General features: G+C 40.5%; 1 protein-coding gene across 6 annotated transcripts in view; it reads left to right on the plus strand.

Annotated features, from left to right (window-relative positions):
• The window catches only part of LOC114492854 (broad substrate specificity ATP-binding cassette transporter ABCG2), a 65,523-nt gene extending 40,029 nt beyond the window's left edge, over nucleotides 1-25,494 (plus strand). For all 6 annotated transcript variants that reach the window (XM_036026697.1, XM_036026706.1, XM_036026703.1 and 3 more), the window contains 11 exons: nucleotides 1,364-1,521; nucleotides 4,826-4,977; nucleotides 6,877-6,981; nucleotides 7,898-8,148; nucleotides 13,867-13,949; nucleotides 17,456-17,545; nucleotides 18,729-18,853; nucleotides 20,092-20,246; nucleotides 22,000-22,089; nucleotides 22,930-23,012; nucleotides 25,064-25,494. In XM_036026697.1, coding sequence (XP_035882590.1) covers nucleotides 1,364-1,521; nucleotides 4,826-4,977; nucleotides 6,877-6,981; nucleotides 7,898-8,148; nucleotides 13,867-13,949; nucleotides 17,456-17,545; nucleotides 18,729-18,853; nucleotides 20,092-20,246; nucleotides 22,000-22,089; nucleotides 22,930-23,012; nucleotides 25,064-25,211 — 1,440 coding nt within the window. In that variant the 3' untranslated portion in view covers nucleotides 25,212-25,494. The remainder of the gene's footprint in view (nucleotides 1-1,363; nucleotides 1,522-4,825; nucleotides 4,978-6,876; nucleotides 6,982-7,897; nucleotides 8,149-13,866; nucleotides 13,950-17,455; nucleotides 17,546-18,728; nucleotides 18,854-20,091; nucleotides 20,247-21,999; nucleotides 22,090-22,929; nucleotides 23,013-25,063) is intronic.
• Nucleotides 25,495-25,856: the final 362 nt, after the last annotated feature.

Below are 25,856 nucleotides of genomic sequence, written 5' to 3' on the forward strand. Positions count from 1 at the left end.
GACTAGTTACATAATAGAAAGGTGAACGCCAACCAGGAAAAGGAAATGAAAAAACGATTGAATCCTGGAAGTGAAGAATGACAGTGTGGGCTCCCATAAACACGTGTTCTCTGCAAAGGCCAGGTGCCCCTTCCATGTGGTTGCAGCTCGTGCCCCTCCCCCACACTAGGTGTCTCATTCAAATCTGTTCACTAACTTCCTTGCTTTCTGTTTTTCTTCTTTCCCTTTTAGCTTTTCTTCCTGTCTTTCCAGGGGACTTCACTCTGTTGCTTTGGAGGTATATTTCTGGAATTCATAAACAATGAAAATCCCAGGGCTTTTCCTCTATATGCTCATTTTGCTGTACTTTGGCTTCAAAATTATCCTCAGTGAAAACTAGTGTTTTTAAATTTGTGTAGCATCCACATAGTTTTCCTGTAGTCTTCCTAATGGCACTTTGTCTCCCACCCCTCCCTTCCATTCTCCCTCCCTCTTTTGTTTCCTCCCTTCCTTCTGCCGATGCTACTTACAGACTGGCTTGTGTTGGGCTGCCTTAGGTTGTATAGATAACAACTGTGGGCAAGAGAGGCAAAGTAGGTCACCAAGTGGGTCGTGCAGGATCAGGAAGAAGAAATGAGACGAGTGAGTGAATGATTTAGGGTTGTGAACAGACATGAAAGATTGGCTGGGAAGACATTTGAAGCTTTGGGTAAAGATGAGCTTTTCAGATGGCCACAGCTCTAGTTTAACCCCCCTGCAACATCCCTTACTTAGGGGTAATGAAAATGGGGGTGTTCTGCGAGCTGCTGCTTCATATGATGCTTTCTGACAGTCTTTTATGTAAAGTGCGTTTTGCTGTATTTTATTTGGAAGAAGAGGTCTGAACTGCTATCATTTACCACTTCTTTTTAGATGGGAGAACGTGGGCTTTCTTTGGTGCCAAGGCCCAGCTCTTGAGTTTCCTTTAGGGCTTTTTATGGTGGGGGAGGAAGACGAGGGTGTAGAAGGCAAACATTATAGATGCTTTCACCTATTCCTCTCCTGTCTTTATCCCCTTTTTGGACCACGATTTCAGAGCCATGTCTTTAAGTTGTAACTTCTGACTTCAAACTAAGTATTTGACATGATGAGGAACATACAGAACTATTTAAAGCGTGGGTGTCATATCAGGTTTAGCCATATACCAGCTCTAAACTGAGCCTCAGTTTAATTTAAGAGACCCACCTCTTCTTCCAGATACTCACTTCTTTGTTGTTCAGAATAAACGAGGAGGTGAGATAAAATGCCTCTTACAGGGTTAGCACATGTCAAGAGTTCAACAAACGACAACAAACAACAGTGGCTGTGTTTGTTATTGTTAATAATGAGACCATTTGTGTGTTAGGTTGGAACTCAGTTTACCCGTGGTGTGTCTGGAGGAGAAAGAAAAAGGACGAGTATTGGAATGGAGCTTATTACCAATCCATCCATCTTGTTCCTGGATGAGCCCACAACTGGCTTAGACTCAAGCACAGCAAATGCTGTCCTTTCACTCCTGAAGAGGTAAATGCTATGGGAATATTATTCTTGCATTCATGCAATATCTGGTGGCCTGCTGTGTGCTAGGTATTAATCTTGGCTCAGTGCATTTAGCCATGAGCACTACACACACATTTCTTCCTTCTCATTTTGGAGAGGAACTGTCAATTGACAAGTATAAGTGTTTGAAGAAGAATGAAGCAGGATAAGAGTATAGGGAAGACTGATGTGGTGGGGTGGAAGGTGCTGTATTGCATTGTAGGATGGTCAGGGAAGACCTCAGTGATGTGCCATTTGAGCTTTGAGTGAGACCTGGGTTCCTGGGGGAAGAGAGTTCCAGTTGGAGGGAATAGCCAGTGACCCTGAAGCTGACCGTGCCTAATGTGTTTGGAACTGAGGAGGCCAGAGGGAGTAGAACCCAGTGACCTAAGGTGAGTGGTGAGTTGGTTAGTGAATTAGTTTGTTTCAGCTGCTTAACATAACACCACAGAGTGGGTGGTTTAAGCAACAGAAATTCATTTTTTCACAGTGTCCAAGGTCAAGGTGATGTCAGGATTGTTCCTTCTGAGGCCTTTCTCCTGGGCATTTAGCTGCCTTCTCCCTGTTTCTTCACTCCATAGTCCCTCAGTATGTGTGCCCTGATCTCTTCTCCTTGTAAGAATACTACTCCATATTTTTTTAAGAGTCTTTTAACATGTTTGCCCACATCACAGTACGGGATTTATGAGCATACCTGCCCACACTACACTGAGCAATTTTTGACCAAAACAAGGCATGCCCCCCAGGCCCTACTGACCCAGACACCGGCCTCCAGTGTCTGCGGCGTTATGGATGGGAGACAAGACAAATTTACATGGACTATGGAGTCCTGTGGAGGAAAAGGGCACGGCCACTCTCTTAAGTGGAGAATGCCTTGGAGTGGTCTGGCCATTCTCTTGAGAGTGCCCTGACCCTTGCCTCGACAGGCTTTTATTGGCTTTCTAATAGCATACATCAAAGAAGGTTTTCATTCATTATGCTCAGGTTTGCTTTAGGTAATTACTTTTTACAGGTAGCAACAGAAGGGATGTTACTGATTACTTCTTACAGATTTACAAGGAAAAAACATTGCAAATGCAAGGGAACAATAAGAGTAATAGGTCTGGTTATACTTCAGTCCTTGGGAGAATTAGCACAGACTTCAAGAATTTACTTTAAAGATATGCAGTAAGCATTTGCTGCCTGAATTCAGCATGAGGGAGTTTTAGCAAGAGCAAGTCTGAAAGCAGCCTAGGTACAGTGCAGGCCTGGTTTCCCATAGGAGAGGCGATCCGTGTGTTTGGCTCCTGCTTGCCACAGCACACCTATTGGGCTTTTCAGTAGGGCTGAGCTACAATTGCCATTGCCAGGCAGATCAGTTCCCTACACCCCACTCTCCCTATTCACCCAATCTCGCCCCAAGTGACTTTTTTTGTTTCCATGGATGAAAAAAGTCCTCAGAGGTAAACCTTTTGCCTGTGTAGAAGAGGTGAAACAATAAATGGCAGAAGCACTAAAAGACATAAAAATCAGTGATTTCAAAAACTGTTTTGAGCAGTAGAAAAAAGTTTTGATAGGTGTATTGCATCAAATGGAGAGTGCTTTGAAGGTGGCTAAATTTTAAATGTGTAAAAATAAATATACAATTTTTTATAAAGAAATTCCCTTTTTTTCAGTCCCTCCTCGTATACAGTAACATCATTTTCAGAGCACTTACGTTAGAAAATGCTGTTTTTATTCAGTTGTCTGACAATACTGTGTATACCACAGTAAGAATTACAAAAACAGTCACATCAGCAGTCATACAGATACCATGATTTTATATTTCAATACACAAGAAAAATGGTGGCTGTTTTAGAAATCATATCCTTTCCAGACCCAAAATAAAATAATGAGACATTTGCTATTTAAAAACAATAACCAGTGATCTCACTAAAAGGTAGATTCTTCTTCTTCAGCTCTGTGGTGGAGGCCAAGATTCTCCGTTTCACTGGGAGATACTGATGCTGATGCCATTGGCGCTCAGTGCAAACTTAGAGCAGTGTGGCTCTCGCAGCAGTCCCCTTCCCTGCTTCCAGTCTTTCACCGGCTTCTGTCGCCCACTGACTGAAGTCCCAGCTTCTCAGCAGAGGGATTCCTCACGGGCTGAGTTTTTGAGGCAGTCTCTTTTGTTAGCTTCTCTTCTCTTCACCCCTCAACCCAACTCTGCAATGACACTGAACTACTTGCATTTTCCTGAACAGGCCTTGTCATCGCACACTTTGTTCTCCATGTTCCCTCACCTTGACTACTCTTTCTCTTTCTTCGTGGCTTATTCCTGGTGGCCCTCTCGCCCCACTACCTCATATCATCTTCAGACTGGTAATATAATCTCCCATTTTGTTAACAAAGGACCCTCAGCTACTTCTATTCCACATTGTATTTGAATGATTAATTTACTGACCTGATCCTCTCTGAGGCAAAACAAACTTGTACACACTGCTAGCACATAGTAGCTGCTTTAGAAAAATGCTTCAGTTGAAGTGATTCACCTCATGAAATATATTTAATAACAACCATTTTCAACAGTGCTTTTAGACTTTGTTTCTTATACTCATAAGTAGTAAAACTTGTGTAGAGGTGGGTTAGCAATATTTTGGCCATGGGCCCTGCTATCCAGCCCTGCCTTTACCAATGGTAACAACTTGGGTCAGTTGCATACCCTCTAGACCTTATCTGTAAAATTAAAGTTGTAATGCAGTTGCTTTATGACTGCCTTGTAACAATATTATGAAAATTCAGATGCAGGTATTTATAAAGTATTTAACAAAGACATAGTAAGTACTCAGTATTATTAAATGTATTATTAGGACAGAAGAATGAACACTAATTCCTAAAGACTTGAAGACTTCATTGGTCAATGAGAATGGGGCATAGAACCATTATGTTAATATTTAGTCCATAAGAAATCCTTAAATTGAGTGTACTTACAAGTAATCTGGATGACTTTAGCTAATACGGACTTCACAGACCCAGTAGGTCTGGGATAACTGTCCAGGAATCTGTTTTTAATTAACGTTGTAGTAGATTCTGGACTGTTCATGGTCATGCTTTAAAAAACCATAGTCTTTTCATAAGAGCATTGAATTTAGGTACCCTATACTCTCTGAGAGATGACATGGGATGAGAATTTAGTAAGAGAAAATCAAGTCAAACTAGGAATAAATGATCTAAAGGCAGGAATAAAGTTGCTTTTGTTTGTTTGTTTTCTGGCTAAGAAGTGCAAGATTCATATGTGTAATGACTCATTACTTTCTCACCTTTACCTTAGGATGTCTAAAGGAGGACGAACCATCATCTTCTCCATTCATCAGCCTCGTTTTTCTATCTTCAAGTTGTTTGATAGTCTCACGTTGTTGGCCTCAGGAAGACTAATGTTCCATGGGCCTGCTCAGGAGGCTTTGGAGTACTTTGCATCAGCTGGTGAGGCTGCCTTTTCGTGCAGTGAGATCCTTCATTAACAGGGTCCTGAAAGAGCAGAGGAGGATGGGAGTGCTGTTTGAGCTTTGCACAGGCATCTTATGGATTCCACCACTCCAGAACATCCTTGTTCAGTTTGATGTTAGAATTTGTCTTCATTTCACACCCCTGGCTTGTTGTTTAGGATTGTTTCTTGTACTATTTCAGGATGTACACATACTCTGTGTATGCTTAGGACTATTTCTGTTGGGCCCATATCAGTTCTGCTTCCCAGTTCTGGTGCCCTTTTCCTAACAGTTCAATAAATATATTGGCCTCATGATCAGTTATTAGTCTAACTGAACATTTTTGGAAAGGCCTAGTACCCCACATCATTTGTCTTCTTGGCCATATAACAGATAAAGCTGTATTATTATTTTTTCTGTTGCATGGGATGTTGGTCTGCCTTGATGTTGAGTGTTGAGGGTTCATGGAAATGCTGCTTAGTTTTCTAGTAACATTAGATTGCAGATTTAGTCCCTGAGTGGATATGAGTGACTTAGCAGTTAATAGGATGACTACTCCTGAGTCTGACTTCAGTGGGTCAACATTTCTAATAGTTCTGGGCTGCCTAGTTCTATTTCAGAGGAAAAGGTATAATTATTTTTTTATGCCTCATGCAATCTGCTTTATTTTAGAGATATATGGATATTTTTATAGATGATGCTCCATAACCCTAAATATAGTTTAAAATATTTTCTACCTATCTTCAATACTTTTACTGATTTTTTTAGAGAAAGAATGAGAAAAACATCAATTTGTTTTTCAACTTATTTATGCATCCATTGGTTGACTCTTTTTAAAAATATTTTATTTATTTATTTTTAGAGAGAGGGGAAGGGAGGGAGAAAGAGAGAGACACATTGATGTGCAAGACAAACATCAATTGGTTGCCTCTCACATGCTCCCAACTGGGGACCTGGTCTGCAACTCAGGCATGTGCTCTAACTGGGAATTGAATCAGTGAGCTTTTGGTTCACAATTCAGTGCTCAGTTGACTGAACCACACTAGCCAGAGCTTATTGGTTGATTCTTGTATGTGCCCTGATGCCCTGACTGGGGACTGAATACCACAACCTTGTGGTGTTGGGATGAAGCTCTAACCAACTGAGCTACGTGGCCAGGGTACTAGTTATCTTTGAAATTTGTTTTTGTTTAATTTCTATCATTTAACATACCTGGGTCTATGGAGTCTAGGGGTGATGAATCTAAGAGTCAAACTATAAGCCAAGTTGAGTTCAGATGACTAGGCAGAAGTGAAGTAAAGTGTTCAGGTGTGCTGTGCTGGTCACATTCTCTTAATAATGCTGCTCTGGTGATTTTCTCTCTATTGGAATTATAGCAGCATAAGAGATGATAATGTGAACCTTAATTTAGTAGGTGGAGGCTTAATCATTGCTCAAGTGGGTACTGGTATTCTGGCAGTCTCTAGGTGAACCCAAAGAACAGAGCACACCCTGGGCTGACTTTGCTTGTTACCTTGCTCTGAGTAGCTTTAATCCTACCTACAGCTCTTTTTTTTTTTCAACTTTTTTTCTTGGACTGATATTTATTTTTTTGAACACATGCTCATAAGCACCAGAGCATATTGATAGTTGTTTCAGGTCTCCTGAATTATATTGGGTAAGGCTTTCTGAGAATTCAAGGTTGGTTTGGAGTATGATTTTTGCCAAGAGACAGTATTGTTGACATATTGTGTGAGTGAAATATATAAAAAGAAAGAGTGAGGGGAGAAGAGAGAAAGAAGAGAGGGAGAAGTCATTAGATTCTGTCTCTCCCAGCCTCACCTCCCTCACCCCTTGAAATGAGTCTTTATTTTGTAAGACCATCATGTTTGTGTACCTAAGTTGCCTTCTTTTGAAGGTCACCACTGTGAGCCCTATAATAACCCTGCAGACTTCTTCCTCGATGTCATTAATGGAGACTCCTCTGCTGTGGTATTAAACAGAGATGATGAAGATGGTGAAGGTATGCACATCTGTCAAGAGTCACAGATTATTGCCTCATTGAGGTACCTGGAGTTGAGCAGTGTGGTAGCTCATGAAAATGTGGCTTTGGAATTTATATACCTACTGCTGCCCTCAGATACCAGCTGTCTTTGTTTGTTCAGGCTGCTGTAACAAAGATACCACAGAGTAGGTGACTAAACAACAAATTTTTATATCTGTTGAGGCACTGCTTCCTGGTTTGCAACCACCACTTTCTCCTTGCTGCCTCATCACAAGATGGAAGTGGGGAGGAGATTCTTGAGGCCTCTTTTATAAGGGCACTAATCTCATTCACAAGGGCTCCACCCTCATGACCTAATCACTCCTCAGAGGCCCCACTTTCAAATACCATCACATTGGGGATAGGGTTTCAGTGTATGAATTTTGGGGGGGACACATTTAGTGTATAGCATCAGTCAACACAGATTTTGTTGTCCGTGCTGTAAGAATTTTTAATTTAATTTATAAATGGTCATTTATATGAGAGTGTCAGTTCTAAGGGGAGTTTACATTAAAAAATATGCTCATGGTTTATGTAGTGTTTTGAGGTAAGAAACTTAGCAATCTATTCATTTGTACATAGTGGAAAGCAAGGATGAAGTTTTTCTGTTAAGAATTACAACTTCCTCTGGTAAATTTATTTTGAAAGAACTAGGGTACAAATATTATAGTTAGAGAAAGGTCAGTGGGTTTGTATTCATACAGGTATGGAAGTAGTCAGGCTAATTGAGTACTTTTTTCTCTAATGTGTAAAGCAATGACAGATCTAATAGTTTTTATATTCAAGTTAGAATTAACTTGAATAGAATGTAAGGGAGGAATTTAAAGGAGTTCCAGACAAATGGCCAAATCTGTTATTTTATTAATATTTTCCTGTGTCTACTTTTATCCCAAAGCCAAGGAGACTGAAGAATCTTCCAAGAGAGATAAGCCACTCATAGAAAAATTAGCTGAGTTTTATATCAACTCTACCTTCTTCAGAGAAACAAAAGTTGAATTAGATCGACTCTCAGATGTTCAGAAACAGAAGAAGAGTGTGGCCATCAAGGAGATCACCTATGCCACCTCCTTCTGTCATCAAGTCAAATGGATCTCCAGGCGTTCATTCAAAAACTTGCTGGGTAATCCCCAGGCCTCCATAGCTCAGGTAACCTGACAGATTCTTCTGATCATGCTGAAAAATGTCCACGTGAGCATTAGATGATGATATAATCTATTTTAGGATTATGGTTATCTTCTACCCAACCTTCCATTTATTTATCCCCATTCTATTTGGAATATAGAAACAGTCAATTGAACAAACAAAACGCAGTTATTATATACAGGAAAAAATTTAAGTGTTTTTTGGACTACCTAATTAAAATTTTTTATTGCTTTAGACAAGCTGTAACAGATCATGATTGTACAGAAATTTTTAAATTAAAAATGGTGAAGTAAAGAATTTTTAAATCACATTTGTGGTTTTCTGGTAGCTGCACGTGTTCATTTCCTGACTCAGTCAACAAGTCCCTGTTGAGCATGTGCTGTTAGCGCATTGGGGAGCTTGTACACAGCAGTGAACAAAATGAGTAAAAACAAAATTCCCTGCTCTTCTGGAACAAACTTTCTTATGAGGAGAGACAGCTGATAAATTCCTACAGAAATAAAATGTATAGTGTGGCAGAAGGAAAAATGGGCTATGGGGAAACTTTAAGCAGAGCAGTGGAGAAAGGAAGAGAGAAAGAACGAAGGAAATGAGAGGGGAAAGTGGGAGAAAGGGAAAGGGGTTGGTTTGCATTCTAAGTCAGGTGGTCAGGGAAGCCTTCACCTGGATGTCAGTGAGTGCACCTGAGCATGGGAGGGGCCGCCGCTGTCTGAGGGAAGAGCCTGTGTGCAAAGGCTGTTCCTTGTCTCTGACCTTCTGCATTTAGGGGTTCTGATCTGGGAGACACCAGGCACCTCAGTCAGTTTGCAAGGAACACAAAGGTGGTGAGCAAGCTTGACTTGTGTTCAGTAAGGCTGCTGTTCACTTTCAGGTTAAATTTCTCTTCATTAAGATGAAATCATGTGCTTTTCCTCTTTGGGCTGGAGCTGTTGAGTTGTTGACTATTATTCCTTTATGGGTTTTGTTTTTCTCAAGTCCCCTGTCATACAGAATCTTGGTATTTTCAGTTTGTTGGTCCATCATTTCTAAGAAAACAAATTTAGACAGTTATTTTTGTTACTTTTATTACCAGTCATTGAATTTCTGTTGACTACTAAAAGATGCCCCATAGTTGGCTCTAATGAACCATTACTGACATCTTACTATGTGTCCCATAGTTTCCATACTTAAGTAGTGTTGCCTTCTAAGTGTTAATACTGAGAGCCTGGATCCTTCTTTAAGATTTACTGTTAATTGCTTTAGATATTTTTGGTAATTGTAGTTTGGGATTTCTGTCAGAGCATGAGTAGTTTTGTGTACCATCTATCCAGGGTAAATTTTTATACTTTTAGAGTAGATTTGATGTCATTTGGAAACAAGTCTGGTGAATCAGGTCAATCTGGTTGCCCACTGGTCACCAGTGAGATGGTGTAGTGGACTTCATTCTGTAGTGTGATTTATGCATCATGCTTTTGACTTGGAAAAGAATTCCAATTTCTCTTGTTTCTGAAAGTGGCTTATAAGTGTCATGTCCAAGTCACATATATTGTAGTTCTGGTCAAGTTGCGATTAGAGTGTGGAACTCTTTCTAATACACCACAGTTCTGCACCTTTTGGTGCTAGGCTTCCTTGAGCTGTGAAGCCCAGGCTTAGTATGTCCAGGTCACATGTTCAGCTGACTTGCCTCTTCAGTGAACTCAGTTCCATTGAAGGAATTCCAGCAATTCTCAGAGCCCTGGAAATCTCATAGAATAAGGATAGAAGCTTGCAGAACATTGCATCTCTGTGAGCATCTGCTTAGGGGGCTCCACTGTTAAGATTTGTGAATATTGGAATATGAGCTTAGGTCAAGGGTAGACAAACCCATTTTGTAAAGAGCCAGATAGTGAATATTTTAGGATTTGGAGGCCATGTATTCTGTGTATCATGTAGTCAACTGCCATTTTAGGGAGAAAACAGCCATAATAATACATAAATGAATGAGCATGGCCATTCTCCAGTTAAACAATTCACAGACACTGAAATTTGAGTTTTATATAAATTTCAAATAATCTGTTAGTATTTGAACAGCACATAAGTTTCTCTCTTTTTTCAACCACTAATAAATGGTAAAAATTGTTCTCTCATGGACTGAACAGAAATAGGTGGCAGGCCCTATTTGGCCTGTGGGCCATAGCTTACTGGTTTTGGGTTTTCAAACTTGACTGTATGCCATTTGCTTCTCTAAATGTTTGAACATGTCATATCTATTAAAATCTTTTATGGTGGCTTCTGGCCATGAAGGAAGCATAGGTAGCTACACTTCACTTCCTCACACAACCAAAAGAAGGATAACAACCAATTTAAAAGTGAAAAACAAGTAGAACTGCCAGAAAATTGAACTGTATGAAAGTCTGACAACCAAGGAATTAAAGAAGAACATTCATCCAGACTGGTAGGAGGGAAGGACAAAGGCAGCCAGGATGTGAGGAAGCTGCTGGCAGACTGGGTGGTCCCACATTCGAGTGCAGATACACCAGGAGGAACGACTGGGGAGTGAGACAGACCATACAACCCAAGGTTCCAGCGTGAGAAAAGAAAGCCTCAAAATCTCTGGCTGTAAAAACCTGTGGGGATTGGGGTGGTAGAAGAAATACCCAGTTGTTGCACATGGGTCACCAGCCAGCAGTGACCACGGAACGCTGTGGATGGCTCGCCGAAAAACACACGAGAAAAAAACATACACAGAGACAAGACTAGTTTCTGTGGGGAAGTAGGGATGAAATGGCCACCCCCCCCCCCCCAGTGGGGAGCGCACTGATTTACAGTCCATACCTGCTTTTATTGGGCTCATTTTGCATAATAATTCAGGTAAAGTACAGTACTCATTGGGGGGAAGTAAGGAACTATAGAAAACAAGGAACTCTGCTGGTCTATTGAGTCGGGGTCAAAGAGCTGTAAGACTATGAGGAACAAACTTCCTCCTTGGACCCTTCTCATTCAACTGAGAGCATTCTAAACAAAGAAGGTTTCACAGTAATTTACATGTTCTTTCTTAGGCCTGATCACCTGGGGAATCTGCCCTTTTTCAGCACAGAGCTGCACCACCCTGTCATTGTTTCAGGCTTAGTTGGGGACTAAGGCAATAAGGAGATTTTCTCCCAGACGATGAGAACTCAGGCTATGTCAAAGCCGAGGAGCGAGGGTTCGTCACCCTCTTTTGCTGCAGCCCCCCAAGTCCTTCTTTTGGGGGGCCTCCCAAAGTGATCGTGCCTGCCTTAGGTCATTCCCCCGTGGGGAATCTTACCCGTCTTTGGCTAACCGACCAAGCTTTTTGGGGTTCAGCAGCAGAAGCAGCATTCCTGCCAGGGAGATAAGCTTTTGTCTCCTTGCTGACTTATGGTTCCAAGGGCGTTCCCTTAGCCTTAGCCTACCAGGGGTTTCAGCTTCTGATACCAGTCAGGGCGGTTCCCAACACCCAGTCTCATAGGACAGTCCACTGGAAGGGCCCACAGGGTCCTAGAACACTGAACTATCAACACTGAACCAAACAAAAACAAAAACAAACTAAACAAACAACTAGAACAGAAACAGAATGGCAGGAATGGAGAGCACATGGAGGGTTATCAGTGGGGAGAGGAAGGGGGGAGAATGGGGAAAAAGGTACAGGGAATAAGAAGCATAATTGATAGGTACAAAATAGACAGGGGGAAGTTAAGAATAGTGTAGGAAATGGAGAAGCCAAAGAACGTATGGACATGACCCATGGACATGAATGTAAGGTTTTCTTAGACCCTGCCGAGGAAATAAGCAGCCAATTAGCCATGGAAACAGGCAGGTGAGCTTTATTGTGGAAGTTTGTGCTCCCAGGCGACGTTTTCCCGCCCGGAGAAGGGGCTAAGAAAAGACCGCGTGGGAGAAGGGAAAGGCTGGGAGTTTTATATGGCTGGACTTCCCGCGGGAGCCAAGGATTGGGTCTTGGTGAACAAAGAAGCAACTTAGCATTGGTGGTTCCTGGTCTGATGTCAGTCACCTCTTCTGGGTCAGAGTTCAGTTGCCATATTACTTGTAGTCCAAACGGTGGCCATATTTGTAGTCCAAAATGCTAATTGTAAGCATTTGTAGTCCAAAATGCTAATTGTAAGTGGGCTAGATGCCCACTTGTCCTACCCTGCCCATCCTGACAATGAACTAAGGGGGGGGGAATGCTGGGGAGGGGTGCAGGGCGAGAGGGAGAAAAGGGAGAAAGAAATGGGACAACTGTAATAGCATAATCAATAAAATATATTTTTAAGAAATGTTTTATGGCTTCCTGATGATAAATCTTGTATCTGTAGTGTTATAGCTATGCTGAGGTTTGAACTAATCATTTACTTGAATCAGACTGCTTGTGATAATGCATTTAACAAAAGGTTATATTTGGAAGATCTTGGACTGAATAGATTGTCTGTTTAAGAAGAGTTAATGTTCATTTAATGTACTACCTGTTTTCTGATCAAATCAATTTGGAAAATATTAGAATATCTCTTGGAGATTCATTGTTTCTATTAGTATATTAAACATTTGACTATGGATCAATTTTTGTAGTGATGGCCATACACATCCCTCAAAGCTTGCCTTGAGAAATGTTGGTAAACACACTTGAACAAAGATGCAGTCACACATTAGGGAATTTTTTATTTTTTATTTTTTTCTGTTCAGAACAGCGGCCAGAGACACAGATGGCATCTCCTGTACAGTGTTCGTCTGCTTTTTTTTTTTTTTAAATACAAGAAAGAATAACATAAAAAAAACATAAAAGCACCTTGTAAAAATACAACAATGTTGCAGAATTAATTATTTTATCAATATGTTTGAAAGCTGACTTTGGAAATACTTTTAGAATTTTGAAACCTTTAGGAAACATCCTAATGATAGTACTGATAATCTGTTAGGGTGAGATATCAAGTTTGAATGCAAAAGAAACAAAGCATTGGGAGTGCCAATGCTTTTTTAACTTTAACTTTGAAGATCCCAAGGTACATACTGGGATAGCTAATGTTTTTATTACTGTTTCTTATGTTTTTATATTTCAATACAATTTAAAAGTACAATAAGTAGAATTTCCTTAAATAAATTATATCCAAATACAGTCCTTAACCCTTCACTTATAAAATGTCGTTAAGAGACATTTTATCAATCTTAAAAAAAGTGATGTACCTCTACTTCCTTATTGTACAACATTCTAGTAGTATTATATATTTTGTGTGTGCTCTAAAAATTGAATTTATTTTTAATGTTAAGAGTAAAGATATTCTGTTTTCACTTGACCTCTTGAAATATAACACAGTTATGCATGTTCTGTAGCGTGAAGGTTGAAAATGCAGGAAAGAACTCTTAGTCACTTGACTTTATTTTACTCTGCCAACGGCTTTGCTAGACACTGCACTGTTCTCTGCTCCATCTGGCATTCCCAGGCCCAGAGGTCTGGATGGGACCCTGAACTGGCAGAGCCTGGGAAGGCCTGGGTGGCACCTTCAAGTTTCCAGTGGTCTATTTCGTTCTCCTTCAGTCTCCCCAGCACACAGATAAACTGATTTTTATTTTAATTTAGAGGGCAGTCTAGTAACATGAACTGTGTTATATTTTCCCGAGGACTTTGGCCAAGTCATTTAAAGTATCTATCTCAGTGGAATGATTTGCTTATTGTAACAATAAATGGTATATAAAGTTTTTACCTTTAATTGAAAATCTTGTCTTGCTTGTCTTTTTCTTTTTGAAAAGATAATTGTAACAGTCATCCTGGGACTGGCTATTGGTGCCATTTTCTATGATCTAAAAAAGGATCCCACGGGAATCCAGAATAGGTGAGTACATTTGAATCTTGACTTTGAGAAAGTGCTGTTATTTTTTTCAAAGTTAGGAAAATGTATTAAAAATATGAATTTCAGACAAGTATAGGAAAAATTGAGGAGTAGGATAAGTCAGTGAATTGAAGGTTGAATACAAGAGTTAATTTTTGTATGTATATAGTGGTAAAATACCCAAAACATAAAATTTACCTTCCTATCCAGTTTTAGGTGTGCAGTTCAGTGGCATTAATTACAGTCACATTGTTGAGCAACCATCACCACTCACATGAACTCCAGAATATTTTTCAAATTTCCAAACTGAGTCCCTGTACCCAATGTACTGTAACTCTGTATCCCCCTTTTCCCTGCTACTGGAAACCACCATATACTTCCTGTCTCTGAATTGGACCACTGGAGGTGCCTCATATAAGTGGATCGTGCATGATTTGTCCTTGGGGGCTGGCATATTCCCCTTAGCATAATACCTTCACAGTTTAGTTCATCCATGTTGTAGCCTGTGTCAGAATTTCTTCCTTTTAAAGGTTGAATAATATTCCATTGTATGCATACCCCACATTTTGTTTACCCATTTATTTGTTCATGGACACTTAGGTTGTTTCTGCCTTTGGCTGTTATGGATACTGCTGCTATGAACGTGCTTGTATAAGAATATATCTGTTTGAGTCTCTGCTTTAAATTCTTTTGGATATATACCCAGAAGCGGAGTTACCAGATAATTTGGCATTCTATTAATTGTTTTTGAGGAACTTCCATCCTGTTTTCCTATAGCAGCTGCACCATTTTGAGTTTCTCCAAGCAGGGAGCCAAGTTCAGTATCTCCCCAGCCTGGGCAATGCTTAGTGTTTTTCTTTCTAACAGCCTCCCTAATTGGTGTGAATTGGTATCTCATTGTGGTTTTGATTTGCAATGGGATTAGTGATGGTGAATATCTTTTCATGTGGTTAATGGCCTTTTATCTCTTCTCTGGAGAAATGTGCATTCCAGTTCTTTGCCTACTTTTTAATTGGATTTTTTTATTGTTGAGCTGTAAGAGTTCTTTATGTATGCTGTATATTATCAGATACAAATTTACAGATATTTTCTGCCATTCTCTGGGTTGTCTCTTCAGTATGTTGGTAGTATTCTTTGATACACATAGTCCAATTTATCTATTTTTTCTTTCATTGCATGTGAGTTAGAGTTACTTTCCTTTCTATTTTTTTTTATTTGTTTGATGTGAGGAGGTAGATGGGACTCAGTGTTTCCTAACTGTAACATGGAGTACTACCTTGAAAAGAATTAGAATACTTTAAATTCTTCCTGGCCAGGTAGCTCAGTTTTTTAGAGCATCGTCCCCATATACTGGTATCAATGCCAAGGTTGCCCTTTTGATCTCCAGTCAGGGTACATACAAGAATCAAACAGTGAATGCATAAATAAGTGGAACAGCAAATTGATTTCTCTCTCTCTTTCTTTCTCCCTTCCTCTGTCTTTCTCTAAAATTGATCAAGAATAAATAAATAAAAATAAACAAATGAATACATTAAATTCTTTAACAAGAAATATTTAGTAGTGTAAAATAAATTCTTATAATTTAAAAGGCAATTCAGTATCTGCTATAGTTTCAAATCATTATGAACGTTATTGGACTGTCAGATATAAAACAACAAGTTCAGTGGAATGTTTCTCGGCCATTTTCATTTATTCATGACTGTATAAACATTCACTTTAAAAATTTTTATTTGCTTCTTTCTTTTTTAAACATTTACTTTTAATACAGCCTGATGCCTAAGTTATTGATTATTATTTTTATTATCATTTTGGTGTTAAAACAATTACTTAGTGTCTATGGACTCTGTTTTGGGGCTTGTACACTTGGGTTTACATTTTTTAAATGCTCTCTTACTTTTGTGTCATTTAAATAATGTACCACTTCATCCCTTTTAGTTTCCACTCAGGTCCTCAATGTCAATTAAATTGTGTGGCTGTGTAACCAGAAAAGACACTGGCGTTCGGGCTGCCTGTCACTACCAAATCCAATAAGCAGTGACAGCAATTGAATCTTTTATGGGTCCTTTATTCAGATGGCCAGCGATCCCAGAACATGGCGGGTTCATACCCTAACAAACCATCTTCCCCTTCTCTTTCCTGGCCAGATCTTTTATAAGGGGGTTGGGGAGGACAAACAAGGTGTGGTGAGGGCTTTGAAATTCAGGGAGGATTAGGTGAGTGAAGCTGCAGCCTTCCTGTTGGCAGTTAGCTATTCCCATGGGGGGGTGGGGTGGTCACACAAAAGGCCCGGATGCCTCCAATATGTCCCCAGGCAGTAATCTCTAGCCAGTGCCCCAGGAGGTTGGCTGCTTTTCCCAGGAGCCAGGATGGGCCTTATCTGTAGTTTCTGAAACAAAAGCTTCACATACACGTTACTTGCTAGACTTACAACTTTTTACCTTAAGCTAAAATTTTCCAAGTCTTGAGTCCCCTATCAGTTGTGCAGGGAAGTGCAACACTGTTTTGGGGATGTGGGCATTCTTTCATAAAATTTGTAGTTCCATCAAAGTGTAGATGAACTGAGTACTTTCCTTTTAGACCTTATTTTACTGACAGGGAAGCATTAATAGTCTTCCTCTTTGTACATATACACAAGATAATTTTCCTTTAGGAGCATGATTTGCTGTCTTTCTGAGCGCACAGGTAGCCACGTTGGCAGTGGGTTGTCAAGGACAAACACAGGTCCTTCTCATGACTGTGAGATGAATGTGTATGATGTGTCGACAGAGTTTTCCTTCCACTGTCTTTCACTTGGTCCCCTCGTGTCTTAGCTCCTTCTTTACTCAACTGTGACAAACTGGCTAAGAGAGGTTTCTAACCTTTGCAGGTTTTGACTATTTCTCTGTTCATGCTTTAAGGTGGTACTTGTATTTTCATTAGTTAAAGTTAAAGGTGGTGGCATTTTTATGACCTTTGTAATCATCACTTTGGCTGCCATAACAACCACAGACTGAATGGCTTAAATAACAGATAATCTGTTTTTATAATTTGGAGGATGTGGGTGCCACCATGCTGGGATCTGAAGAGGCCCTCCTCTGGCTTTCTGCTCCCTGCTGAGTCCTCAAGTGGCACAGGAGAGCCCTGGCATCTCTTCCTTGTCTTCAAGACCCTGATCCCTTCCTGAGGGCCCCACCCCCATGACCTCATCTAAACATAACTTCCTTCCAAAGATGCTACCTGTTAATATCTTCACATTGAGTGGTAGGGCTTCAACATAGGAATTTGGGGGAGATAGTTCAATCCATGGCAACTGTGAATTTCAACCTATGCTATATAGAGTTCCAGAGACCCCACTGGGGAGACTCTGGGGGTGACCTGAGGGGACTTGTACTTCCCTCCCCTCACTGTTTTAACATGGACCTTTGTTCAATGTCATGAGATATCACTTGAGGAAAGAGTTTTGCAGGTAGAAGATTGATCTAAGAATGCTTGATTGATTGCAGTGCTTTTGTTCTCTTCTCTCATTGCAGAGCTGGGGTGCTCTTCTTCCTGACAACCAACCAGTGTTTCAGTACTATGTCATCTGTGGAGCTCTTTGTGGTTGAGAAGAAGCTTTTTATGTAAGCGTGTCTCTGTTCCAGGAATGGGGCTGTCCAGTGTCAGGGTTATTGGTCAGACCAGTCACATACTGAAATGGGCCACAGATTGGTTCCTGGGGATTACTAGGGATCATCGAGAAAAAGCAGCCAGGTCTGGGAGGGGAATCATGAGCATAAGGGGCCTGTGACCCAGGCAAAAGGAGTTTCAAGATTAGGGCATAGCCTCAAATGCTAATGGTACAGAGAATGGAAGCAATAGAGGCTGAAGAGGAGCTTTTGTTGTAGCAACTAAGAAATCGTGATGGCCTTCACATGAAAAAGTTTTGGGACTTGGTAGAGGAAAAGAACCAGGTTAAACACTAAACTGAAAGTGAGGATGTAAAGGTGACAGAGAATATAGAGCAAGCTTATTCCTCAATGGAGGGGAGAATGGAAAGAGCCAGAAGGAAGCGTGAAATAAAGTGCAGGCTGGTTTGGTTCCCATGTTTTTCAAAGTTGGAAGAGATTTTCCCATATGTGCATGCTTGAGGGAAGGAATCATTACAGAGGGAGAGAAAGAGGACATTGGTGCAGGAGTTTGGAGTCAGTCACAGGAGGAGGATATCAGGAAAAGGAGGATCTAGGTCCTCACTGGGGAGCAAACAGGATGTGATAGCTGACAGGGTCCACAGTTGGGAGGCAGGACCACTGAGGGAAGACGTGCCACGTTGTTTTTCCATCACGGGAATGGAAGAAGTGAAAGGGGCTTAGTGTTTCGGGGCTGCACTGGGGGATGTCGGGAATAGCACCACCTTCATAATCAGAAGTGGGAGAAAGCAAAGTCCCTGGTGACCACTGAGATCAGCTACAGAGTGCTGCCTTTCAGGGAAATCCAGTGTTGGAGGGGAGGGAGGAGATTTAGAATGTGTTCACCTGGAGTGGAAATTCTGAGGGCAAAGTGGGCGGCCTTAGGAGGGAATTCTACAATGAGAAGAGGGGTCATCGCACAGAGCAGGTTGGGAATGATGATGTGTCAGGGGAGGCGAGGCCCTGAGATGGTGCCTGATGCTGACTGGGTGAGGGTGGTGGGTTAACCTGGGGGATGTGGAAGCTGTAGTTGTTAGACCCCTGGTGGCAGCAGATCTATGGAGCAAGTGGCTTAATCACTGGGTCTGTGCCTTCCTAAACTCACATGGGATTTGTGGTGTGAATTTTTGTCTTTTAGGCATGAATATATCAGTGGATACTATAGAGTGTCATCTTATTTCTTTGGGAAACTGTTATCTGATTTACTGTCCATGAGAATGTTACCAAGTATTATATTTACTTGTATAACCTACTTCTTGTTAGGTAAGCAATAAGAAAGTAAGTGCCTGTCTGTAATGTTGGATGTGAGGGGAAGCTGATTTCTTTTTGCAAGAATGGTTTTGGTTCTCGAAACTATAAAACAAACCATGAGATAAGGAAGTGTCTGTCTATTGTGTACACTCTGAAATAACTATTCTCTGAGTACATTTATAGCAAGACTTTTCCCACACTAATGTTTATACCTTTTATAAAATGATATGTTACTCAGTGATGGTTTGTGTCATATACAGACATGCAAAGAATTCATAAGTAATTGAGACTTTGCTGGAGGAGCTGGAGCTGTGATGTTTATTACCTATGCATTTATGTTCTTATGTGTGTATGTATACACACACATATAAACTGAAAGATAGCAACTTTGGGGGTTTATTGTTTTAGTAAGAATACTTTTTAAGTGCATGAAGACAGATTCATGGGTGCATTGTGTTAAGGATTCTCCCCAGGCTCTCTGCCTTGGAATTTACATATATTTCACTGTGTACACATACATGGAGACTAGTAATATACATATTTTTGAGAAAGCACCATAGGAGAAGGCACACTGATTGAGTTTCAACTTCCATTTTATGAATGACGGATGTGTCTTTAAAAATTAGGTACACAGCCCGGATCATCAGGCTCCTGACTAGTGTCCCTATGTCTGTCCCAAACTCTTCAGAGTGTGCGACCCAGAATGGTGCCCACTATAGTTTAGAAGGTGTTTCCTGAATCCCCAGGTCTGTGGTACTTTGTCTGAGAGACCTGAGTTCTGCAACCCTCCCTCAGACAGTGGAACTGCTGGGAGGTTGCATCATCCTGATATTCCCAGTTTCCTCACTCCCACAGTTAGAGCAAACAGTGAGTAATGTGGGGCTGTCTGGGTGAAAAGAATGTGCTCTTGACAAGTTCCCTTCTCAGGGAGAAGGCAGCAGAAGTCCGGCCAATGTGTTGCCTCCAGCCCTCGTCCCAGGCTCTCAGCAATTGTTAGTAATCACACAACAAGGAGCACAGGTGTTACGTGAACAAGTGCTTATACAGTAGTGTAAAAAAGAAAACTGAATAACTCTATGTGGTCATGCGAGGGGACAATGAAATCCATGACTCAGGGTGGTTGGATAAAGGGTGGATTTTTCATTCTGGTGATTGTTTCTTAAAATATTTGTACAATAAACAATGTATCTGTGTATCCCAGATACACAGTGACCTAGGTGGTTGAATTAACCCCCTCTTTTCTTCCTAAGGATTGAAGCCAGTGGTGGAGTCCTTCTTCATCATGATGTTTACCCTTATGATGGTGGCTTATGCGGCCAGTGCTATGGCTCTGGCCATAGCAGCAGGTCACAGTGTGGTGTCCATAGCAACATTTCTCATGACCATCTCCTTTGTGTTTATGATGGTGAGTGGGAACTGTGCTTCTCTGAGACGTCATTATTTCCCCTCTTTCATCCCAGCAAGTTCACCTGTGAGGTAAAACTTGCTTTGAGGATCCTTTCAATGGGACTCTTAGCTTTAAGGAAGCCATCTATTAAAAGATGGCTTATGTTAGAGAGTATATCAGCTTCTTCTCTACCTTACCCAGCCTTTTTGCTACTGTTCTAATTTGATTACTATAACTTTAGTTAACATCTTGTTACATGTGAGAGTTTCAAAGATGTTTCTTGGTGGCCTACAGTGAAACCTTGGTGACTGGGAACTTCAAAAGCAGAAATATTTCAACTGAAAGATTCCCTCATGGAAATGACAGGTTAGTTGCCTGACTTCCATGCTGGGGTTGGAGAACTGCTGGCTTATTTACCCAGCAGGTGAGATGGTTTGTTTTGATCAAATACTTTCCCAGAGAAAGGCTGAGCTCCACAGGAGGCAGAACAGTATGTGGCTTGGGTGACTATCTTGGTTCCTCCTATATTATGAAATGAACTGTTTTAAAAATAGTGAAATATTCCAAAGTCCACACAGCACTAGGTCTCCTCCTTTCTGGGTTCTTGACATTTGCTTATATCAATATATTTCTTATTACCCTTTTTTTAATGGTTATTTAACCCTGTTTGCCTATGTCCTTGAATCTTGCATGCACATAGATGAATGAACAGGTGAAGGACCCAGTTAGCACATTCAAGTAAACAGGGATACTTAGTCTTATTTACTAACTATATATATTTCTTTCTGTTGGAGTAGGAGTAGATGTATGTAAAAGTTTGTAAATAGCACACTCTTGCCATTGAAAACGACCTATCTGACCATTATTGTGAAAGTGATAAACCTTGCATATGTTTCCAGTAGTGTCATCCAATAAATAAAATGTTGTTCAATATATAAAAATGTTTTTTTGATGTATTAGATGCTTTGATTTGTGATTATTTAATGGTTTATATAGAGAGCTTTGAAAACACATGTAAAACCATATATTACTGAGAGATGTTACACGGGAACACTTTGATGGATCAGAAACATGCATTCCCACAGCATCATTGTCACTGTCTTGCCCATCCCCACAGGGTGGCGGCCAGTTAGGGGGCATTTTGTAGGAACCTCCTCTCACTTAGCCTCCTCTGGCTGGAGCGGTCCTTCCTGGGCTCTCCATGGCAATGTTGCTTTTGGTCACTTTAAATGAAGGTATCAACCACATGTTATGATGCAGTTTGCCACATTATGTCTAGGCTTTGGGTCATTTTAAGCATGCATTCTGAACCCCAAATTATTCCTACAGTCATGTGGAGATAGAACACAAACCCGTGTCAGTAACACCACCTACCGTGTTGTGGAAGCATAGAGGGGCATGGGGTGCTCAGGATGCGTTCTGCATGTCTGTTGGTGGGAACGTGTAGTGCTTGCAGCGTTAGAACAGTCAGGACTATGGACCTTCCACTGGGTGCTGTTACAGACAAAGGAAAAGCCTCGGCAATTAAGGATCTTCTGATTTAATGAAATATGGATATATTGTCATTCCTTTTAAACCACAGTGTCAGCTGTAGAGGAGAATACATATGCAGAGAGGATGCAGTAAGTCTTTGGAGTAGTGGAAGGAATTTCAAGAAAGAGTTGGCCTTAGCAGAAATGTTTATAAGGTTGTAGGGACTTAAAGAGGGGAACCTCCAGAATTCTTCATGAAATCACTCCACCAGTTCTGATGTTGCATTTGCTCTCTGTAGATTTTTTCAGGCCTGTTGGTCAACCTCCGGACCATTGTGCCTTGGCTCTCGTGGCTTCAGTACCTGAGTATTCCTCGATATGGCTATGCAGTAAGTTCTCCTCTCCTGTCCCTGTGACTAGGCTACTGTTCCCACACTAGGAGCAATCAGAGTAAAGCCTGACCGTCTCATGTCCCCAGACATGAGCTGTGGAGGTCTCCCAGGAATTTCCTTTCAGGAGCAGTGAAAAGGACAGTTTCCTGTTAAGCCTTGGGTGAACTTGGCTTTCCAGTCACACTGTTGTGTGAGGGAGGTGAAGGGTGGGGAGATACAGTTAAGGAGGAAGATTGACCAATTGATGTAAAATATGTAGTTGGTTTTCAGCTCAACAAGGAAATAGATGAGAGGATGGGAGCCTAGACTACATATTTTATATTGAAAGTCAAGTTAGAAGAAAAATGGAGACCATATAATATCATAGCCACTATTGGCTTTAGAATCTAATCAACTGTAAAGAAAACCATGTCTTAATATAATATAACTGAGTTTCTTATTTTCAAGAATAATAACTGGGTTTGATAAGAAAAAGAACCATACAAAATATGTTACCAGAAATTAACAATAGTCATTGAAAACCATGGTATCATTTTCAGTGTTGATAGGTTTATAACATTGAAAAGAGAAGGAGGAAAATACTGTGTTGTAATATAGCCAGAGGACTCTTGGCAAAATATTTTTCTTTGTGAGAATTCAAAATCCCTCCTCCAGTTCTCTTGAATGCCAGAAAAAAATCTCTTTAGTTGCTTTGGTGTGACAAAGACTGTGAATTTGAAGCCTAGTTTGTTTTCAGAAATTCAATAAACATTAAAGTAGCATGATGATCTCATGATAACTCTTTGGAAATTTTGAAATTAAAACTATTTACTTTGCTCACTCTCCCTTGTATTATAGGCTTTGCAGCATAATGAATTTTCGGGACAAAACTTCTGCCCTGGACTCAGTGTAACAGGAAATGATACCTGTAGATTTGCAATGTAAGTTTGCATTCAGCATCATAATGGGTTTGCTTACTGTGTGTTGTGATGGAGAAAGGCCACCGGGCTTAGAGATGGTGTGAGTCCTTTTCAGGACACTGACTTCTCTGAGACTTAGTTTTCTTACCTGTAAAGTGAGTTGTTGTCCACTAATGCATATGAAATTATGGTACAACTCCTAGATATTTACTATAGTCAAAATTGTACTTAAGTCAGAGAAATGTTTCTTATGTGCTGTTTTTTGAGTTGTTTATAAAAAATCCTTTTGCTGTTTTGCTTTTGAGTGTGAGATGATTTTCAGAACATTGGTCTTTCAAAATAGGTGTTTTGATATTTTAGAAAGACTGTATAGTGTCTGTACTGCTAGGTTATGTGAAGTGTATGGGCCCATCAACTTATGGCTTCCTGTGAGCGCAACCCATGGCCAGGAGTGAAGGCAGTGGAACTGGAGAGGGAGCAAAGCTTTTCCTCCCATGGTCCTGGCACTTGTCTCTTCCTCCTAAGTTTAAGAGGCATCATGAAATCAAAGTCTGCACAATTTTTTATTTTGCTTTTTAAATTGACTTGGAATAGTGCCTATGGAAGGATGTGTCTTCTACAGAAAGGAACACATATTTCAGCAAGCTGAGAAGAAAATCCCATTTTGGGGGGTAATGTTAATAAAGTAGAAAGGCAGATTTTAACGAAATTAGAGGATGTTGCTTTATAAAATGATGCTTTCCTTTTCAATGATTATTAGTGGTTTGATTTTGATATGTTAATTAATGAGAGAAAAGAGAATTCTGGTATTCTGAATCTCACAACCATTTGAATAGAACAGAAATAATTCTGAATAATGGTGCTAATTGCTGTTCTGAAGTACAGTTGGTTTTTAAACAACACAGGTAAGAATTGTGCAGGTCCACTTATACAGGGATTTTTTTTTCAATAAATACCGTAAGTCTATTTTTCTTCCTTATAGTTTTCTTAACATTTTCTTTTTTAACTTACCTTACTGTAAGAATACAGTATATAATACATGTAACATATAAAATATGTGCTAATCAACTGTTTGTGATATCAATCAGGTTTCCATCCACAGTAGGCTATTGGTAGTTAAATTTGGGGGGAGTCAAAGGTTATGTGTGGGTTTTGGACTGTGTGTGGAGATTGCCCCTAAGCCTTGAATTGTTCAAGGGTCAACTGTACCACCAGGAAACCTCTAGGTGGGAAGAGGTTTCTTTATTCGGCCCATTCACCCCCTTTTGATCTGGGTGTGAATTTTTTTTGAACTGCTAAATTCCATGAGTTGTATGAAAATGGTACCAGATCCTTACTTCGGCTGTGCCAGTTATTTTCAGTACCAGGTGCTGACCTAACCCGAGGCCGGGCTCCTCCACCCTGCTCTACTCCAGCTTCCACTAAGGCCTCCCCCTCACAATGGGCCTGCTCCTCCCAGTCTTGGCTCAAGAGCTGACAGAGAGCAGCTGTCAGGAAGCCCTTCCTCACCTGTTTTTCTAGGTTTAGAATTCTTAGCTTGCATTTCTTTTGTATGGCTGATTCGTGAGTAATGAGTTCTGTAAAGAGCTTTGATGGAGTTGGTAAGGGCCTTAGATGTCACCTGTCAAAGCTGAGGTTTTCCTCTTTGGGAGTAAGTGGAAAATTAAGTTTTAGCACTCAGTAAGTGCTAAATGTCTCTCTGCCTTTTGAAGGGAGCAGCATCATAGATTTGTAAACAAATGAATCTGGAGAGGACAGCACCTTGGTTCAAAGTGTGAGTCTGTGAACTTGGCCAAGTTCCTTAAACCTTAATCTCCTCATCATTTAAATGTGTATAATATCCACCCTATTGAGTTGCTTTAAGGATTAACTAAACTGTTATAAGCAGGTTGTTTAGCATGGTATCTAGTAGAATTGTGTGCACTCCTTGACCATTACCTATTGTGTATGAAGGGATAGTTATTTAAGGCTTGGTAACCTACAGGGTTCCTTTAACTGAGGGACAGCAAGTACAATGAGTAGAAATGGACTGATGCTAAGAATGCAGTTATGCCTTTTCTGTTTCATTTCAGATGTACTGGAGAAGAATTCTTGATAAACCAGGGCATCGACACCTCTCCTTGGGGCTTGTGGAAGAATCATGTAGCCTTGGCATGTATGATTGTCATCTTCCTTACAATTGCTTACCTAAAATTGTTATTTCTTAAAAAATTTTCTTAAATTCCTCTCTGATTTATATTTACCTTTACATTAAAAAAGGAGGATCCTAGCCCCAGCCTGGTAGCTCAGTTGTTTAGAGTATCTTTCTGACATAGTAAGGTTGTGGGTTCAATCCCTGGTGAAGGCACATATAAGAAGCAATTAATGAAAGCATAAATAAGTGGAACAACAAATTAATATCTCTCTCTCTCCCTCTTCTTTTTTCTCTCTAAAATCAATAAATAAAAAATTTAAAAATAAAATCAAATCAAAAGGGAGCATCTTGATTTAAGTATTCAGTGAAGTATTTTGTTGTCTTCTTTTCATTTGACATCATGTTATTCATCAGCAAGAATTTTTTCAAAAGAAACCTTCATGGAAATCACAATGAACTTGACTTCTGGCCAAGATGGAGGCATAGGTAGACACACTGTGCCTCCTTGCACAACCAAAACTAAGGACAATAAAAAGTTAGAAACAAAAAACAACCAGAACAGCGAGAAATGAACTGAACGAAAGTCTGACAACCATTCATCCAGACCGGTAAGGAGGGGTGGAGTCAGGAGCCTAGGAAGAAGATTCGAGGGGTTCCGGCAGGAAAAAGCAGTGGTGGGCAGACGCGGGCACGCAGGGCGCCAGCAGCAGTTGGTGGACCCCAGAAGTGCA

The sequence above is a fragment of the Phyllostomus discolor genome, chromosome 1 (genome assembly GCF_004126475.2).
Source record: "Phyllostomus discolor isolate MPI-MPIP mPhyDis1 chromosome 1, mPhyDis1.pri.v3, whole genome shotgun sequence".
NCBI lineage: Eukaryota > Metazoa > Chordata > Mammalia > Chiroptera > Phyllostomidae > Phyllostomus > Phyllostomus discolor.